The following is a 19,466-nucleotide window of genomic DNA, read 5'->3' as shown; positions in this document are numbered from 1 at the left end:
TTGATCCGGATGAGTTTTGACGTTGTAATGAAACCTAACATTTGTTTGATGTATACATTTACTCATTTGTCGCGTTATGAAGTCGTTTTATTAAATGCTTGTTTTCTCAATCTGTTTATTGTGTTGTTGTTTTATAGCTCTTGTGTAACAACTCTGTCACATTATGATTATAAAGTCATGAACAAAATACTTGAAACTAGAAAATCTATTTTATTTTATAAGACAAGACAAAACTTTAGAACAATTTAACAGCTAAATAAAATAGAAAGAAAATTCTCAGTTTAAAAGAAAGCAGAATTATTCTACAGCAATCTTACGGTTGTTATAAAAAGATGTTTTGCAAACCTTTCATCCTACAAGTATAGATGTGTAAATATTGTGTAAGAGATGAAACATTAACATCATTCCTCTTATAGATCACAGTTATCTGTCAGACTTCACAATCAAGAAGACGGCAGACACAATTCTGTCATGAAGTGCATAATCAAAACAAACAATTACTGTAATATATGTAAATATAAATATTATTTGTTGTATTACAGAGAATGTGAATTACAAAAACAGTCATAAGAATTCAAATGTGTCCTAAAACCCAGTTTCATTAAATTTTGTGTTTTATATGAATATGATTTGATTTAATTGTACATGATTTGTGTGTTTAAGAGCTCACTATACATTTAAAAAGAAATTAACATTCTGACAGAAGGATTATTAAAAACACTGAATTAAACCCTGAATATTTCAAATTAATTTTGCACATCACAGAAACACAAATAATCTTTCAAACTCAGGGAATGATCAGAAAACAAAACACAACAAACAACTCATTCTGAACAAACACAACATGTTGGACTGTATTGATTTTACTGAGCGAGATCAGATCAGATCAGAGTTTAACGTGGAGGCTGAAGAGGCTGCATGTGCAGAGAATCATACGTGTCCTTCGTCACCGAGCTCAGACCCTGAGAGACACACACACACACACACACACACACACACACACACACACACACACACATAAAGAGTCTGCATTTGTGCCGTTTAATCTTAAAGTTTTAGTTTTAAAATGAAATGTTGGCACAATAATCTTGTCTACACTTTTAGATGAATAGATTACATCAGAAATCTAACAAGAAACTAAACTTTTCAACAGTGTTTATGTCTTTATGTTTTATATTTATAGAAAAGCTGTTTTAAAAACTTCAATATCACACCAGAGGCCTCATTTATTAAATGCTATGTACAGAATGTGATCTCATGATCATCTCTTAATGTAGTGCGTATGTGTGATTCAGAAAATGAACGTGCGTATAGACGTGAAATCTATAAAGAAGTGTTTTGTTCTTCAGATGTGTATGATTCGATTTAAACATTATGGGTCAGTTTCCCAGACAGGGTTTAGATTAATCCAGGACTACAAAACAACAGCACAGATATATGAAGAAATCTCATTACAAGATGTTTTGAATTTGAGTCAGCTTAAACATGCATTTTAGTCTGGGACTAACTTAAGACCTGTCTGGGAAAACCATCCCTATGAGATCACTTCAAGATCATTTTCATTTCAATGGGTTTAAGTAAAATTGTCAAATACAACAACATTTCTTATAAACTCTAAAAAAAAGTGAATTTATTTGCAGAAAATTGAAATGGGGAAAAATTGTAAAAATAACTAAAAAGAGATGCTTTCAGATCTTGAAAACCGCAAAGAAAACATTTTTCAACAAAACACTGCTGATGTTTTTACATCATTAACACGATTTTGTACCTGACAGAGTTGAATTTATCAAAAGCAACAATTATGAAGAAGATGAAATGTAAAAAGAAGAAGTGTGTCGTCATAGATTTGAAATGAAATGAGACTGACCTGATAAACCTGATCACCTCGCCGCTGACGCTGTGGATCAAATCACACATTTATAAATATCAGATTTACACTCTTCATAATCAGACAATCTATAATCACTCAAAAAAATGAAATGTTGGCTTTAATAAAAAATATTACATTCCACGCAATTAGTAATCTCAACAAACAATAATTTAGTTCATTTTACAAAAGAAGTTTAAGTAAATTCAACAAACCTTAGTAGAGTCAACAAATAAAAATGTATGATTTATGAGTTCATTTCATTAATGATGACAAAAATAATGCCATTTTATAAACTCCACCCCCTTTAATTGGGATTTAATAAGTCCATAACACCCAATCAATCAATCAATCAATCAAACAAAGTGTAGCTGCTCAATACAACTCATCATATAAACCTGTTATTATTACAGTTTATCAAATCGAATGTTACATTCCAAAACATTTTTGTTTTGTTTTGTTTTAAAATATATCAGAACAAGTTTATACTTGGCCACATATTTCTAATGTCTACACTTCTGCAAGAGGGTGCCAGAACAACAATTACTCATAAAACATTGCAAAATCCTCAGCCAATGAGATACAAGTCTGAATTAGTTTTAATAATCTGTAACTTTTGTAACATACTGTTATGTTGTGGCTGAACAAATAAGTTTTAAGTAAAACTGACAAGACACTTTTTTGTTGAATGAACTAGATTAAATGAAGTTCACATTGTTAAATAGATGTTTTTAAGTTATCACAACATAAAAGGATGAAGTAAAAATGTCAAAGTGTAAGTAGATTTATTTGAGTGTCGATCAGACTTACATTAGGTTTGGCTTCAATCTCACGGTAAGTGTCATCTGTTTTCTTCTGCAGAGGCTTCAAGTCAAATCAATCACACAGTTAATACTGATATTATGATGATGATTTTATGATTAAAACACATTTTATAAAAGAATATAAACTTAAGTTGTCGACTGGTTGTATAAAGATAACTAACAGTGATTTCATGATTATTTATTAAATAGATTATCAAGAGGTGTGATGTAATGATGAAGGTTTTTACCATGTAAGCGCTGTTCTCTTCTCTCTTGCGACCCTGTAAAAGATCAGATGAATCAGATTTTTTTTCATGCATCTACACGAAATCATGTCATTAAATCTGGAGATCTGTCACTTACTGTGCGCGCTTCTTCAGCGTTTCTTTGGTTTCTCGTGGCATACACATCTTTGCCACTCTGATTGATCGGCTATAAAAGATCAATATCTTCATTATTATCTGTGTGAGTTTATAGGTGATGAGTTTGTGTGTGAATGTGTTACCTGATACAGCGGATCATCGGCTTTTCTATTCTTTACAACAAACTGTAAGAGAAAACAACGTCAGATTCATGTCAGAAACATTTGATTGTTTTTCTCAATGCAGATTTACTGTGTGAGAGTTTATGAGTGAGTCGATAATAATGTTGTACATTCTTGTGTTTGTTTCTCAGCTCAGTGTCACATGAACTCATTGTGTTTAGTAAATGCTTTAGAGGTACTGTAACTATAAATGTTCTGTTTTCATCATTAAACTGAATGATTTGGGTTTTGATTTGTATTTAAATGTTAATAAATGGCAATATATCAGATTTCTGTCTGTTGCTGACAGCGGGTTTGATTTCCAGTGAAGTCACTTTGAATATAAAGAGAGATGATTTCAGATCTGCAGGTTTATATTGAGATGATGACACTCACCCGCTCACGCACAAAGAAAGCTGTGATGATGATGCCGTATATCAGCAGAAAAGCATCGAGGATGTAACAATACCTGGGGTCATACAAGAACGTCGAGGCCTCTGAAGAAAAAACACAAAAACACATTCAGACACAAGCTTTCTTACTCTCATCTTCAATGCACATTTATACAAACAAACACACACACACACACAACAAACAAACACACACACACACACACACAACTAAAACAAACACACACACATGCACAAACACACACATAAAACAAACACACACACACACACACATGAACAAACACACACAACTAAAACAAACACACACACACACATGCACAAACACACACACACATGCACAAACACACACAACTAATACAAACACAAACGCATGCACAAACACACACACACACATAGAGAAAGATGCTGTAGAATCAGGTGAAATGTTTTGTGGTTGTGACACTCGAGCTGTTTTCTGTTAAGGCGGTTTCATCTGCAGAGGCATCAAAGCACAGGAATGACATGCTGTAACTGAATGTGTGTGTGTGTGTGTGTGTGTGTGTGTGTGTGTGTGAGAGAGAGAGAGAGAGAGAGAGAGAGAGAGAGAGAGAGAGAGAGAGAGAGAGAGAGAGTAGAAATGTAAATCACTCATCTGTGATGTTATTTAATTGTCTAAACATATAAAACTAAATCCAATATATGATACCATCCTGTTCTCACTGTTAATGCGTAACTTTATAGGTTTAAATAGATGCTGAAGTGTACAATGTAAGCGTATTTACAACATTTAATCAAGACTGCTTGATTATTTCCCTTTATCCATTTTATTGATAATGTTACCACTCGGACCCCAAACGTTACCCTTAACCCAAAACATTATGCAAGTAAAGGACAGAAACATGTAGGAAAATTTTAGTAACAATATAGCATTTAAAGTTATTTTAAGCCACTAAAACAGTCCTACCCAAAACAGTTTATTAAAATCATGTACTGTTAGAAATATGAAGCATAACAGACAGACAGAAGTGTAATCATTTCAACAGCATTACTAAAAGTAGTTAAACTGATGATGTACTGAAGTCTGAAGTATAGAGAAATATTAAAGTTATTAATCCATCAGAACGTTAATCCAGCTTCTCTCTGTCAAGGTGCGCATTTCAAATTTAAAAAGTACATTGACTGAAAGACGGCAATGTCACTAATGTGTGATGTAACACACAATGAGCGTTTAATATCACTGCTGTAAAGCAATGTGTCGTAAAGTTTCTTGAGGTGCAATATTTGAATTAACATTCATAACAAAATTTGACATTTACAGTCGATAATAAGAGCTGGGATCAAGATCGCTGGATAATGAGATGAATTTAGATCTGTTCCTCATAATTGGATGAATTTTAAAGATGTGGAATACAATAAAATCAACATCTTTTGTGAATTTATGTTGTGTTTTGGTGTAATTATTGTTGCATAGTCCTGTCAACACATTGATATTATACATTTCAGTGTGTAAATAAATATGTGTGTTGTACAACCACATAAAAATAAACACATGTATTCTCATGAGATCATGATTATTGATTATAACATCAGTCTTAAAGAAGAAAATATTAATGATTGATGATAATTATATATCAAATGTTAAAATATACAGTATAAATATATATATAGTTTAGTATTGTCTTATGATTAGTTTTTGAAAGTTTTTAGCAGATGGTTAAGATAAAATTGACTCAAATGTGTAATAGGAATTAGTTGGTCAGGCTGTGGATTGACGTCCTCTTTCTCATTTGCTGTTTAAAGTAAAACGCTTAATAGTACGCTCACTAAACCGCTTTCTCCTTAACCTCCTGCTCCTGGCGATCTATAACCGTCCTGCAGACTTCAGCTCCAGCACATCTCTCTGTTATTAATCAAACACATTGATTATTTGCTTCAGCTGGGTTTGATTGACAGGAGATCACCAGGAGCAGAGCTGAAGACACCAAAACATGCTATATGGGATATTTTCAGCTCAGCGTTGGGTCAAAAAAACTAATGAACCCCACCTGTTGCCTTCTAAGTTAATGCTGGCTTGTTTTAACTCGTTCTTCAAATATGGATCATTTAACTCAACTGCCGGGATGAAAATAACTCAGTATTATTCGATTATAGACATCATTGCTTTATAACAAATTTCACTTTCATTGATAAATGATGAAAATATACAGCATTAAATGTTTAAGATGAAAGTGTTAATCTTTGAGTGATAAATGCTGAAAGTGAGATATAAATAATTTGAATACTTTAAAAGTATCATGATGACATCCGTCTCTTTCTTCTGTATGTTAGTATTTGTCTAAAATCATCATCAAGCTGAAACAGATCAAAGTCAAGCAGAAGCGTTTAGTACTGTATCGTAGCGTAACACTTGTTTATTATTGCAAAGCTGCTTTCAAATCATCTGTATTTTATAATAAAGTTGACTTCATGATTCATAAACCTGCTGCTTTCATTATTGACTCTTATGATTGTGCCAAAAGAAAATACAGATACTGTAAATACTGCGGTAAATAAATACCATGGTAGACTGTTAGAGCTCCACAGACTGTTGAAGATGTAACAACACAAATAAGAATTAACTAAGAAAACGAGTAAGTGATTATTAAGTCTTGGTATATTGTGAATATTGTAACGGGTGTGATTGATGTGTGTGGGACACTGTAAAAATGTTGCTGTAGTTAGTCAGCTGTTTGCCGGTAACTTACTGTAGACTTAAATTGATGTTATTTACTGTCAACAGTTTGTTCAAAGTTAAATGAACATTAAACATGAACAAGTCTTTATTTTTACAGAATAAAACTATGAAATAACAGCCTCATGCAAAGAATTCTGGGAAACAAAATCTGAAGGAAAAAACAGGAAAAGCTTGATGAGGATTTCTGTTTCCCAGAATGCTTTGCATGATGCTGTTATTTTATAGTTTTATTCTGCAAAGACAGTAAATAACATCAATTTAAATCTACAGTAATTACTGGCAAACACGGTAATATTGTCATTTCTACAGAAACTTTTAACAGTATGTGTTTTGTAGCATGACGCCCAACTCTCTGTCTATAATCATTGTCATGTAATTATTTCTAGTGAGATGATTGTAAACCAAAAAGACTATTGAGGTATTTGACTAAAAATATATCCAAGATGAAACCAATGAGAAACATTTAATGACAGACAAAAGAGAGCAATAATCTTCAGGTTTAATGAAGGCCCACGAGGAATAAGATCAGCGAGAAACATTTATCTGTTTAAATGATCCTTTAGCTGCGCTCTTATTTCTATCTATAGATATTTCATGTGTTTAAAACAAACAACACTTTCTTTATGATGTGATAATGAAATTGTTACTCGTGAACATCATGGCATACAAGACGCAGCTCTGTGTTTTATGTCTTTTTTTCTTTTAAATAATAACAGTACAGATCATAAACACTAAGGGTTTTTTAATCTCTTATTGAATAAAAGTGTAAAAGACATTTATGATTTTTTCTGATTATGATTTATAAGTGATGTGAATGTGTTTGAACAGCTCCGAAGGATTAAATGACTTCACTGTTGTAGGTTTATTGAATTTGACTTTGTTTTCATAAGCCATATTTTCCATTGAGTTTTATGTCATTGATTCACAGAAGTCTCATGTGAGGCGCTGACTGTAAATCGTCTCTGTCGCCTACTATAATGTCAAATCATTTTCCACAACATCAGCGATGTTTGATGAAAAACAGCAACAGATATCTGCATCATCTCTGATCTGTATAGTTTATTTGAATAAAGCACTTTTTACTTTTAACACCGTCAAACTCCAAACAAGAGACAGAAAAGAGGTTTTGACAATTTAAGAGAAAATAATATGACACATAGAGAAAAAAACTCATTGTGAATATAAACAAGATTTGAGAGCAATCTGACGGCTGTTATGTATCTGTAAAGTAACTCGACTGCCACAAAACCTAAAGGAGGATGAATAATAGAAATAATCCATCCAATGACCTACTGAAATTAAAATGATGATGTCAGGAAAACATTTATTTACCTTTAAACTTAATTTAATGCAGAATTTGTCAAACGTGTGTTTTCATTACTTTACAATAAGCTTATATTTGTTAACATTAATGCTTAAGCTGACGTGAAATAACAATAAGTGATTTTTTCGCCATTTATTAATGTTTGTTAATGTCATGTTAGTTCATGGTGTATTAAGTGGTTCTCAAACTTTATCGGCGTGCGGTCCCCCTTGTGTACGGCGGCCCCCACTTGTGCCCTTTGTGGCCCTCCCAATAAAATGTATGACATAAAACATAAAATTTGAATTAAACGTTTAAAATATATAAATGTAGTGCTGTCAGTTAGTAGCTTTATTTTCTGAGGTTTAATTACACAGAATTCAAACTGGGGCCCACCACGGCCCCCAGTTCAGAAACCACTAACTAATGTTAACAAATACAACCTTAAGTGTTAGCAAACATTCTTTAATTTAATATAATTATAACTACATGTATAATCATTATAAAAGAATCATTTGTTTATCAGAAAACCACTACAAATATGATGAATTAAACATGCATTTCAAACCTAAAGATGTTGACAAACAGCTGCTTTGATTGTTAAGTCTGTGTGAAGTGTATAAATAAGTGTGAAATGGAAACACACACACACACACACACACACACACACACACACACACACACACACACACACACACACACACACACAGACACACACACACACACACACGCATACAGTGTCTGTGAGATGAAGATTAATAACGGTAAAGTGGCACAAACATCAGAAAACTTCATCAGTGTTTCCGCTCATCATGAGTTTGCTGATAGAGTTTCACTGCAGAAGATTTCTCATCATTCATGTGTTTGAGTTTAAGTATCTGTCTTGTGTCCGTTTCTCAAACAGCGCTTAGATTAATCCAGAACTAGGCCTCATTTAGATAAGCATATTCAAGTAGTTTTTACAAATAAATCTTACAACAACAAAAAAACAATACTGGTGTGCATCTTGAGAGAAATTCATGGCACTGATATATGTTAAAATACAGGTTAAAAATGTGTTTTAAAATGGGTTTTAGTCTGGGACTAAACTCAAGCCTTAAACAGCCTCATAATGTACAGAAGATTTATACACAAGCTCCTCTCGTCTCTTAAATCTCAATGTTCATCAAACCATATTCACTTTAATTTAATGTCATTTATATTCACAGAATAAATATTTGAATTTTATGAGTCCTCATTGAGCAGATACATTTAAAGCTTAAAGATAATGATGCCGGCGTCATATATTTGTGTGTAAACAGCCAGACAAACGAATGGCAACAGTGCCAAATAAATGAAAAACTAAAAGGTGAATATTAGTAAGTGAATATTATTAGTGATGGACAAAACAAGGTACGGCACTAAAAGATTATATATTACAAACTATAATAATAATAATGATGATACTCGCTGTCAGCATATATATATATATTTATATTTATATTATGACCTGATCAAATGTTGTGTTACAGAATTACTTTTGTCTTGAAGTTGAAACTGATGGTAAACTGAACATTAATTTAAAAAAATTTTTAAATAATTAATTACTTTAATAAACTGTATTTTTCATAATAAAAATATTCTCAAAATATAAAAGAAATATTAGGGAAGAAAACCATTTGAAGTGTTTGGTCTAATATGCATATGAAAAATGTTAAAAAGTCCATAAACAGATGAAGACCCCAAAAACACAACAGTGAAAATAACACCGCATACATATACAGAAAGATGAAGAGCTTTCCTTTTTTTGATTGATATTCATCAGCAGAATATTAAAATATGAATTATTTGCTCATTTGTTGGGCTAATATTCAGATTTTGCTAAGTAAATATTTAAAATGTTTTAACATCAGAACGGTTTCACAAAAACCTCAAGAAAGATGGCGGCCTTCCCTCAGTTTCCAGATCTACAGCGGATGCTCACGATGGGTTTATGTGATAAACACACACAGACACACAGACAGACGCGTGTCATTCGCTCACGATCAGATCTCAAAAACATGATTATTTTCACATTGAGATGTGATGTCTGTATAGATGAGATGAAGGTCTTACCTGTTAGAGGTGTTATAGACAGCAGTACGGTCACAGTCGCTGTTTTTCTCTTCATCATTATTTGATCTTCACTCGATGATGATGATGATGATGATGTTTCAGTGCTGCTTACAAATGAAGGAGTTCAGACCGCTGACCTTCACAGGTCTCGTGGCATAAGGTCACAGGTCGGATGGCTCCTGTCGTACGGAGATATTCGTGTGGAGATGTTGTGTCTTCTTTGAAGCTGGAGATGTGTTTGCTGACAGGAAGTGGCTCCTTTGAGCTCCACCTGTTTATACAAACGTCCCACCTACAAAAACCCAGACAGCTGCCAATAAAGATGGAGGCTTCCACTCACGGCCTACTTTCATAAGACGCCCATCTGAACATCTGTGCTGTATTCTAGTCTTTCTTCTGGCTCAAATTCAATTCCATTTTGTTTATCAAGCACTTGTATTTCATTGTTTCAAAGCAGCTTTACACTAAGAAAAGCAAGAGAAAACAGTGGAGAAGAAAAGAAGGAGAGTAAAGCGGTTAAGATTAAACCAAGAGTAGTAATGATGTAACGGATAGAAGAGGGTGCTAAGTTAAGACAATGTCAGCTGACTCTCTAAGGGTTGAAAAAAAATTCTAGGAGAAAAACCCAGATGGAAAACTCCCAAGAATATGTCAAGAATAACCTTTATTTTCTTCTAGTATATTCACATTTATTTCTACTTTCTTTACTTTTTGGCACTTTTGCAATGCAGCTTTGAAGAAAGAAGAATAAAGAGTAAATATTTATTTCACATCCACACATTCAATGCACACAAAGCCTTTTAGCAGATTTTTACAAAAATATGTCAGTGTTTAGAAAAATAACTTGAAATATTTTCTTTAAGTCATAACATTTCTAGTTTGTAATAATCAAATGTGCAAACTGCAAAAACAATCAAGCATTTTCCAAAATGCTTAAAAAACCCTGCTCAGATGTCAAGAGTTTAAGTTCATTAATGCTATAGATTAAAAAAAAACAACAACACTTGCCTAATATATAAAGACAAATACACTTCACACAGAGTTTACTCACAAACTAAATGATTTAAAAAGAAATCAACACAAACTCATATAAAATCTCTTAATGGTGCTCAGCAGAAATCCTGGACAGAATTTTATCTGTGGACCCGTGCGGTTCATCGACATTATGTGTGTCATTTCCTGTTAAAACACACACACACACACACACACAAACACACACACACACACACACACACACACACACACACACACACACACACACACACACACACACACACACACACACAGTGGTTACTTCGAAGAAATGTTGAGATCTCTGACATTAAATCTGCTTACATGAAGTTGTGAAGTCTTTCCTCGTGTTGTTAATGTCAAATTTAAAGCTTTGTGGTTTTCACAGAGTTTGTCATTTATTAAGACACAACAGTAAAATCACTTCAGATTTAAACTACATATGCAGAAATATTAATATGAAAGTTTAACTTAATAACCCAAATAAATATGTTTACAGACTATAATATATACAAATAAATTGTCTGTTAATGATTATTGTTATAGTGCTGAAGAAGTGTATCTTGAATAAAGTAAACTTGTGGATTATAATTGACTGCTTGATTAAAATGACATTTCTACCAAATATATTTATATTGGGAACATTTTCATGTTATAAAGCAGAATAATATTGAGATTGTAGTTACTGGTTAATAAAGTGAGATGATGCAGTTCATCAGGTCTTGTGTTTTATAATAAAAGCGAGACGTCCTTTGATTCTACTGTAATGTTGTGACTCACCGTGGTATTTTCTGTACGGTGTAGCTTTGTAGTATTGCTCTGGTGTCACAGTTTTTACCCCACCAAAGTAATCGAGCACCCACACCTGACTGATGTTCATCTTAGCAAAGAACCAGCTGTGGTCAGTGGGCCAGTCCATCATCTCTGGATGTCTGCTGAAGAGCGAATCTTTAGCCACAGACACTTCTCCATCATCCACCTAAACAACAACATCATTCATCAAGACTTTTAGATTATATCAATCAATCAATCTCATTTTCATTCTACTAAAACCTCTCAGATTTATTCAAATGAACACTAATCTTGACAAACTATATATATCATCGGAAAGATGGAAGGATGTAGTTTTCATATTTCAAAACCTTTTAGCAATATGCAGTGACAGTCATTTATTCATTTGTGATAAGATTATGGCCTTTGTTGGTAACACAAACCACATTTTTTGTGATTTTAACTTGAAATTTGGTTCAGAACTAGTTGAGACTTGTGGCTTTATTTTATTTTTGGCATTTTATTTAAAATTCACAACTATAAACACTTTATTGAAAGTTTAAAGTGTCTTCTTTAAAAAGAGACCAAGATTTTGCTTCTAAACCAAAAACTTTCTGAAAGAAATCAATAAGAAATGAAATGTTTGACCTGAAGGACGGAGCCGGACAGAATGATGTGAGCACACAGTGGACTCTGAGGATCAAAGCCGTGATTCTTACAGTAACTCGTCTGAGCTAAAGACACTGAGAGAGATGCTTGAGGATTCACCTGTCAAATACACAACAATAACACACATCACCTGTTAAATACACAACAACAACACACACATCACCTATCAAATACACAACAACAGTCACTCAAATCTGTATTTAAAAATGTCTATGAGATACTGTATGTGTGTGTGCTTATGTTCTCTTAAACACACACACACACACACACACACACACACACACACACACACACACACACACACACACACACACACACACACACACACACACACACACACACACACACACAGTGTGTTCCAGCTGATAAGAGAGGAACTGAATTCGCTGCGTCACTTCTGCATGTGTTTATCTGAAGTTACATAAAACCTTACAAACCAACAGTCAGACTGCACAAATGAAGTCATGTATATGTAGATTTATTTTAGATTAATTGCAATGAATTCTAATCTTAATGTTAAGTCTGTAATATTTTCATGATAATCACGAGCAAAGTGAAAGATCTACAACATTTCTTCATGACTGTAATCAACAGTCAGCGTTACTATAGTAAAGGCACTATATAAGCACTGTATTTAAGTCTAAAGGTTGATTGACAGAATCAGGTGTTGTGTTTGTGTACCTGTAGGTCCTGTACGGAGATCTCCAGATGTGTGAGGTACAGGTACGGAGTTCCGGTCCCGTTACCGGCGGGTCCGTCACTGATCGAGAAGCTGTTAGAGAACGGCTGTCCTTTCACCGGCTCGTGACTCGAGATCGTCGCCATTGAAGCCCAGTCACATTTATTCACCACGAACCGGGCCATCCGAGCCACGTCCTCATGAGGCGGCACCGACGACGCGCCGCTGCCAACGCTTGCAGACGCGCAACATAACGCGATTAACGCCAGAATCATGATTGAGTTTTATTATCTCACAAACACTAAACACTGATGGTCCAGACTCCAGAGGATCTGTCACGCGCGTTATGCTCGCCACTGAATCACGTGACCACAACAGCGCTCATGTGACTTCTACACGTGAACACACAGACGCCACAAACAAGAAATACACGAGAAAAATAAATGATTAAAATGACTTTGATGATACAGAAAGAAGACTGATTTTATTAGAAGCAAAGGAAACATTTACCGAGCAAACACAGAACGTTCACCTAACTTTAGGTATCTTTTGGAGAACCAAATAATAATGTTCTGGGAACAACCTTTTTAGTTTTTTTTTTTTGCATCCAATAAAACAACGTTCTCATAATGTTGCAGGGTTGTTATTTTTAAATAACCTAATAACTTATACAGACCGTTCTCGAATGTTTTTAATTTTTTGTTAAACCTGATTTTTGTAGCTTTTCTATAAAACATCAGGCTTTGAACATTTACTGAAAATTCCAGAGATTTTTGTATCATGCTAATGAGGCATTAACGATGTAATTGGTTAATTGGTCACATGACATTTGTACACAGGTGTAAATGTTAATTAAGTGTCATTATAAAAGGAGATGAGTGATGGTCTGAAATCAAACAGATTCATTGTGGTATCAGAGTTGTTATTGTCTTTACGCTTTCACTTGCATTCAGAACTTGTGTGAGTATTTTAACTTTTTTACTATGTTAGTTTGGTGTCCATTTAAAAAGTTAATCATAGTTTAACCACGATTGGTTGTAAAACCGTAATCCATTTTTTGTTATGTTTACCTCACTTCCTAAACTTTAGGTTAGTTTTAAAATAGTGGTGATGGAATGTGAGTTAACCTTTTCCTCTAAATTTCTCAAATATTTAAACTGCTCGTGTTTTTTTCTCCTCAGATCTGTCCATCATGTCTGGCCGTGGAAAGAAGGTCGTCGCTGCTGCATCAAAAAGCAAAACTTCAGTGTCGCGTTCGTCCCGTGCCGGCCTGCAGTTTCCGGTTGGTCGCATCGCGCGTCTCCTGCGGAAGGGAAACTACGCCCCACGCATCGGTTCGGGCGCAGCCGTTTATCTGACAGCGGTCATAGAGTATCTGTGCGCGGAGGTGCTCGAGCTCGCGGGGAACGCGAGCAGAGACAACAAAAAGCTCCGCATCGCGCCACGTCACATTCAGCTGGCAGTAAGAAATGACGAGGAGCTGAACACGCTGCTGGGAGGCGTCACGATCAGTGAAGGTGGTGTTCTGCCCAACATCCAGGCCCAACTTCTCCCTAAAAAGACCAAAGCTCCCCGTGACCCTAAAGATGTACAGTCTCAAGACTTCTGAAATACTCTTATTGCAATGAACAATGTTTTTATAGCTGCTCATTTGTATTAATAAAGACTTTATTTTAATATTTATGCTCTGTGTTTCTTGCTGTGGACGTCACTTTCTCAGTCTAAATGCATTAATTCAACCGGATGTACACGGGTATTATTAAAAGAACAGTATGTAGGATTGTGGTCAAAACTGGTACTGCAATCACACAACTGGAGGCCAATACACAACATGACAACATCATTTGAGGGCTGCAACTTCACTTAAGTGACAATATCCTGGCCACTGTTGTCAGTGATTTAAGTATTTGAAATAATGACTTTTTAATGTCTAGTGACACATCAGGGCCATTTTATGATTAATTGAGATAATAAATTTTTTTTAAAACAGTTTTCTATCCTTATGTAAACTCTGAACATGCAAAAACCTGTTATGAAGTGATGTTACTAACATGCCAAACACCAGCTAGCGATGTTCCAACTTTAAAACCATGTTTATTGATGTCACGGAGTGACCGAATACAGGCGGAACGAAAAATGAGGAAAAGTTCCGCCCGGACCGATTTCAGAAAACACCTGGCCAGTTCCGGTTGACTCCGGGCAAGAGAAATCAGGAGTAATCTCGATCAGGTTTGTAAGAAAAATGTGGTGATCAGTGATTGGACTTTCATGAGAGGAGGAGGCCGGAAGCGTGAAGTTTTGCTCCGGGTGAAGTGTTGTTCCGGTGTACGCTGAGAGTTAGGTGGAAGCTGTTGGTGTGTTGGAGGAGACGTTTTTGATGTGGATTTGCAAGCTGGGCGAAGGAAAGACGGATATTGGGCTCCATTAAAGTGCAGAGATAAGTGAGAAGACATTCATTGTTACCGTGCTGTTGTGATCTTGTAATGTGTATTGAAGGAACTGGAAAGGTCGAACGGACGTAGCAAGTGAATCTAAAAGAGCGGAAGTGGAGACGGAGGAGATTGAAGCAGTCCACTGGGCAAACACTTCGGAGGATTGGGACATCTGTGTGAGGTACTGTGCAAAGAAAAGGAACAGTGTGATTTATAAGAACTCTATCTATAGTGTACTGCCATCCTTATCCCTGGCTTACCATTGTCCAAATTTGTCTTTGTGCAGTGGAATTAAGTATTCATTCATCACTCAGTCTGTTTTATTCATTGTGTGTGTGGGAGTTAGCGGAGAAGAAGGAGGAGTCCTAGGACCGTGGCTTTGACGCCTTCACGTGCTGTCCTCCTGCCTCTGTCGTTGTTCATCCAGGTCTCCGTACCCGGGCCGAAGCTGTGACACTGACCCTAGTTCACTGTGAGTGTGAAGATTGCGGTGGGTGATTTTATTGAAGTGAGTACACGTACTAGTACACTCAGTGTTTGTCAGTAGTCATATCCTAGGCCGAGGAAAGAGCTGTGTGTATGAGGAGCCGAGTGGTGGCATTGGACGGCCGCTTCCATATCTGTACACGACCAAAGGACCAGTTACACCCTCCTCTGCCTGTGTAAAGAGGTGTCGTATGTTCTGCTGTAAATCTAGTGGAGTTGATAATTGTGAGTGAAGTTGTGTGTCCTCTGCTAACAGCCTACAGGTCCTGAGCTAAGGGCTCATACTGACGCAGGACTATCTATCTTTAATGTTGGAAAGTGAAAGTGCCTGGGGGTTATCCGTAAGTCTGCTTGCATGTGGAACCATTCGACCTGGTTGTGTCTAGACACGTCTCCTCCACCCGTCTGTGCTTTGAAGGGCTAAAGCCCAGTGTATCCACCTGCTTGCTGTAAGTTAAGCTTACCTGAATATTCACCTGTAAAGCCTCCTGTTTACCCAGAGTTAAAGGCCCAGTGCATCTGCCTGTACGTCCAGAAGCTAAAGCCCAGTGTATCCACCTGCTTGCCGTAAGTCATACTTACCTGAATACTTACCTGTGTGGTCCCCATATACTCACCTGGCTGCCCAAAGTTAAAGGCCCGTGTACCTACCTGCCTGCCCAACGTCAAGAGTCCTGTGTACTTGCCTGTTTGCCTAAAGCTAAAAGTCCAGAGTATTCACCTGTATGCTTGTCCGTCCAATTATAAGAGCTGCGATACATGTCTGCATACTCCCCTGGACCCCTGCTGTACATTGAATACAGAGCATTCAGTGTATGGACCGTGAGCCCCCTGGATAGTCTACAGCTAAAAGTTGTTGTATTTATCTACATGCGTACCTTCGTACTTTCACCTGTCATTTCCTCTTGTAAGTCCAGGAACAGAGGTTTGGAGAACCTACCTGCCGCCGACTGGTGAAGAGAGGAAGAAAAACCGGAAACACTCACCTGTTGTGTACGAGGCCTACCAAGAGGCATTCCCTTTCACGCACCCTTGAGTCTGAGAGGACGAGTACAGGCATCCACGCTAGTCCCCCAGCCCCCATCTGATTCCAGCAGCCCCTTTTAGATTTTCCCCCTTCTTTTAAATAAATAAACCTTGTTCAATTATATAATTCTCGTCTGTCTTGTCATTGGGGTGTTTTGGGACCTCCTCGGGGTGGAAAAAGAGGGAGGAGCGAGACTCACGATAGGGGTGTTCCGCTCCGACCTGTGACATTATCAATCAGGCGTCATTACAGATTTTCCCCTCAGCAGGTGTCATACCAAAAACTTCAGCCCTGGCTACACAACGTTGCAACAGGCGTTCCTAGAACTCTTAAAGAGTTTAAAAAAGTTTGGTTTCAGGGAATTATGCTGCTCTATACTGTTTTTTTTTCTTCATCAGGGATTCATTTTACTATTTGATAACATCAAGGGAAAGTTCTCCAGAGGTTGTTTTATTAAATGCATGGGAATAAACTCAACCAGAGCTCCAAACTTTGATCATACAGCAGCGGTGAAGTGAATGTCTAATTTGATATGAATTTGATTTGTGCGAGATAACATTCTTGACTACAGGTAGAATTTTATCACTTAAAACTTATCTTTGAGCATCACAACAGCAAATGTAAGGGTTTCTCCTGTCGCAGTAATTTAATCGCGAGATTAACGCCAGAATCATGATTGAGTTTTATTATCTCACACAAACACTAAACACTGATGGTCCAGAGGATCTGTCACGCGCGAGTGGCGAGCATAACGCGGTCATGTGACTTCTACACGTTAACACACAGACGCCACAAACAAGAAATACACGAGAAATGCTGTTAATTAAAATAAATAATTAAAATGACTTTGATGAGACAGAAAGAAGACTGATTTTATTAGAAGCAATGGAAACATTTACACAGCAAACACAGAACGTTCACCTAACTTTAGTTATCTTTTGGAGAACCAAATAATAACGTTCTGGGAATAACCTTTTTTAGTTATTTTTTTTTTGCACCCATAAAACAACGTTCTCATAATGTTGCAGGGTTGTTATTTTTAAATAACCTAATAACTTATACAGACCGTTCTCGAATGTTTTTAATTTTTAAGGGGAACGTTAAACCTGATTTTTGTAGCTTTTCTATAAAACATCAGGCTTTGAACATTTACTGAAAATTCCAGAGATTTTTGTATCATGCTAATGAGGCATTAACGATGTAATTGGTTAATTGGTCACATGACATTTGTACACAGGTGTAAATGTTAATTAAGTGTCATTATAAAAGGAGATGAGTGATGGTCTGAAATCAAACAGATTCATTGTGGTATCAGAGTTGTTATTGTCTTTACGCTTTCACTTGCATTCAGAACTTGTGTGAGTATTTTAACTTTTTTACTATGTTAGTTTGGCGTCCATTTAAAAAGTTAATCATAGTTTAACCACGATTGGTTGTAAAACCGTAATCCATTTTTTTGTTATGTTTACCTCACTTCCTAAACTTTAGGTTAGTTTTAAAATAGTGGTGATGGAATGTGAGTTAACCTTTTCCTCTAAATTTCTCAAATATTTAAACTGCTCGTGTTTTTTCTCCTCAGATCTGTCCATCATGTCTGGCCGTGGAAAGAAGGTCGTCGCTGCTGCATCAAAAAGCAAAACTTCAGTGTCGCGTTCGTCCCGCGCCGGCCTGCAGTTTCCGGTTGGTCGCATCGCGCGTCTCCTGCGGAAGGGAAACTACGCGCCACGCATCGGTTCGGGCGCAGCCGTTTATCTGACAGCGGTCATAGAGTATCTGTGCGCGGAGGTGCTCGAGCTCGCGGGGAACGCGAGCAGAGACAACAAAAAGCTCCGCATCGCGCCACGTCACATTCAGCTGGCAGTAAGAAATGACGAGGAGCTGAACACGCTGCTGGGAGGCGTCACGATCAGTGAAGGTGGTGTTCTGCCCAACATCCAGGCCCAACTTCTCCCTAAAAAGACCAAAGCTCCCCGTGACCCTAAAGATGTACAGTCTCAAGACTTCTGAAATACTCTTATTGCAATGAACAATGTTTTTATAGCTGCTCATTTGTATTAATAAAGACTTTATTTTAATATTTATGCTCTTTGTTTCTTGCTGTTGACTTCACTTTCTCAGTCTAAATGCATTAATTCAACCGGATGTGCACATGTACACGGGTATTATTAAAGGAACAGTATGTAGGATTGTGGTCAAAACTGGTACTGCAATCACACAACTGGAGGCCAATACACATGACAACATCAGTTGAGGGCTGCAACTTCACTTAAATGACAATATCCTGGCCGGACCACTGTTGTCAGTGATTATAAGTTTTTGAAAAGAAAATGATTTCTTAATGTCTAGTGGCACTAGAGGGCCATTTTGATTAATTGATATAATACATACTGTTTCTGTAAACTGAGTTTTCTCAGGTGATCAAATGAAGATAGGAAGTGGAAAAGTGTTTTGTTTATTTGTCTGAGGGTCTGTTTATAAGTGGAGGGTCTGTTTTTCATTTGACATTGTATGTTTATATATTTATAGAAAAAAATCTGAAAGGAATTAACCTTTTGTGAAAATCCTAAAAAAAAAATTGCTGCCACTGACTGGCAACTTATTTTTTAAACGCTGGTGGGGAAAGAGTTAAAACCACCACATTGACATCAGCATCAATAAACAACAGATTTTCCCAAAGG

General features: G+C 36.3%; 3 protein-coding genes across 4 annotated transcripts; 1 reads left to right on the top strand and 2 right to left on the bottom strand.

The window, feature by feature from the left end:
• Window positions 1–190: 190 nt before the first annotated feature.
• Window positions 191–10,328, bottom strand: cd247 (CD247 molecule). Its single transcript, XM_055206331.2, has 8 exons — window positions 9,714–10,328; window positions 3,590–3,690; window positions 3,176–3,217; window positions 3,034–3,102; window positions 2,919–2,951; window positions 2,678–2,731; window positions 1,868–1,897; window positions 191–962 (listed from the first exon to the last, which is right to left on the bottom strand). Exons 1-8 carry the CDS (start codon window positions 9,769–9,771, stop codon window positions 894–896), a joined length of 456 nt encoding a protein of 151 aa, XP_055062306.2. The 5' UTR covers window positions 9,772–10,328; the 3' UTR covers window positions 191–893.
• A 133-nt stretch (window positions 10,329–10,461) lies between these two features.
• On the bottom strand, window positions 10,462–13,237 carry creg1 (cellular repressor of E1A-stimulated genes 1). Of its 2 annotated transcripts, XM_055206329.2 has the most exons (4): window positions 12,846–13,229; window positions 12,144–12,263; window positions 11,505–11,703; window positions 10,462–10,892 (listed from the first exon to the last, which is right to left on the bottom strand). In XM_055206329.2, exons 1-4 carry the CDS (start codon window positions 13,116–13,118, stop codon window positions 10,813–10,815), a joined length of 672 nt encoding a protein of 223 aa, XP_055062304.2. In that variant the 5' UTR covers window positions 13,119–13,229; the 3' UTR covers window positions 10,462–10,812. The 2 variants fall into 2 exon arrangements, with proteins under 2 accessions (XP_055062304.2, XP_055062305.2); XM_055206330.2 differs by lacking the exon at window positions 12,144–12,263 and having other exon boundaries at window positions 12,846–13,237.
• Window positions 13,238–13,656: 419 nt separating this feature from the next.
• h2af1al (H2A histone family member 1a like) lies at window positions 13,657–18,867 on the top strand. The gene is made up of 5 exons (XM_073866364.1): window positions 13,657–13,803; window positions 14,025–14,451; window positions 15,340–15,479; window positions 15,703–15,765; window positions 18,368–18,867. Exons 2-5 carry the CDS (start codon window positions 14,036–14,038, stop codon window positions 18,793–18,795), a joined length of 1,047 nt encoding a protein of 348 aa, XP_073722465.1. The 5' UTR covers window positions 13,657–13,803; window positions 14,025–14,035; the 3' UTR covers window positions 18,796–18,867.
• The last annotated feature ends 599 nt before the right edge of the window (window positions 18,868–19,466 follow it).

The sequence above is a fragment of the Misgurnus anguillicaudatus genome, chromosome 3 (assembly GCF_027580225.2).
Source record: "Misgurnus anguillicaudatus chromosome 3, ASM2758022v2, whole genome shotgun sequence".
Classification (NCBI taxonomy): domain Eukaryota; kingdom Metazoa; phylum Chordata; class Actinopteri; order Cypriniformes; family Cobitidae; genus Misgurnus; species Misgurnus anguillicaudatus.
The sequence above is the reverse complement of the archived record's forward strand: the minus strand, read 5'-3'. Positions and strand labels throughout refer to the sequence as shown.

What these genes read in the sequence shown, in the direction of transcription:
- cd247 (XM_055206331.2), bottom strand. Translation starts at nt 9,771, where the DNA reads ATGATGAAGAGAAAAACAGCGACTGTGACCGTACTGCTGTCTATAACA. An exon ending in GTCTATAACACCTCTAACAG is followed by an intron (nt 3,691 to 9,713) that starts GTAAGACCTTCA and finishes TTTTTTCTTCAG; the next exon opens with AGGCCTCGACGTTCTTGTAT. An exon ending in AGATTGAAGCCAAACCTAAT is followed by an intron (nt 1,898 to 2,677) that starts GTAAGTCTGATC and finishes TTTGATCCACAG; the next exon opens with CGTCAGCGGCGAGGTGATCA.
- creg1 (XM_055206329.2), bottom strand. Translation starts at nt 13,118, where the DNA reads ATGATTCTGGCGTTAATCGCGTTATGTTGCGCGTCTGCAAGCGTTGGC. An exon ending in TGTCCGGCTCCGTCCTTCAG is followed by an intron (nt 11,704 to 12,143) that starts GTCAAACATTTC and finishes GTTGTTGTTTAG; the next exon opens with GTGGATGATGGAGAAGTGTC. An exon ending in ACCGTACAGAAAATACCACG is followed by an intron (nt 10,893 to 11,504) that starts GTGAGTCACAAC and finishes GTGTTTTAACAG; the next exon opens with GAAATGACACACATAATGTC.
- h2af1al (XM_073866364.1), top strand. Translation starts at nt 14,036, where the DNA reads ATGTCTGGCCGTGGAAAGAAGGTCGTCGCTGCTGCATCAAAAAGCAAA. An exon ending in GTACAGTCTCAAGACTTCTG is followed by an intron (nt 14,452 to 15,339) that starts AAATACTCTTAT and finishes TGTGTATTGAAG; the next exon opens with GAACTGGAAAGGTCGAACGG. An exon ending in CTGTGCAAAGAAAAGGAACA is followed by an intron (nt 15,480 to 15,702) that starts GTGTGATTTATA and finishes TTGTTCATCCAG; the next exon opens with GTCTCCGTACCCGGGCCGAA.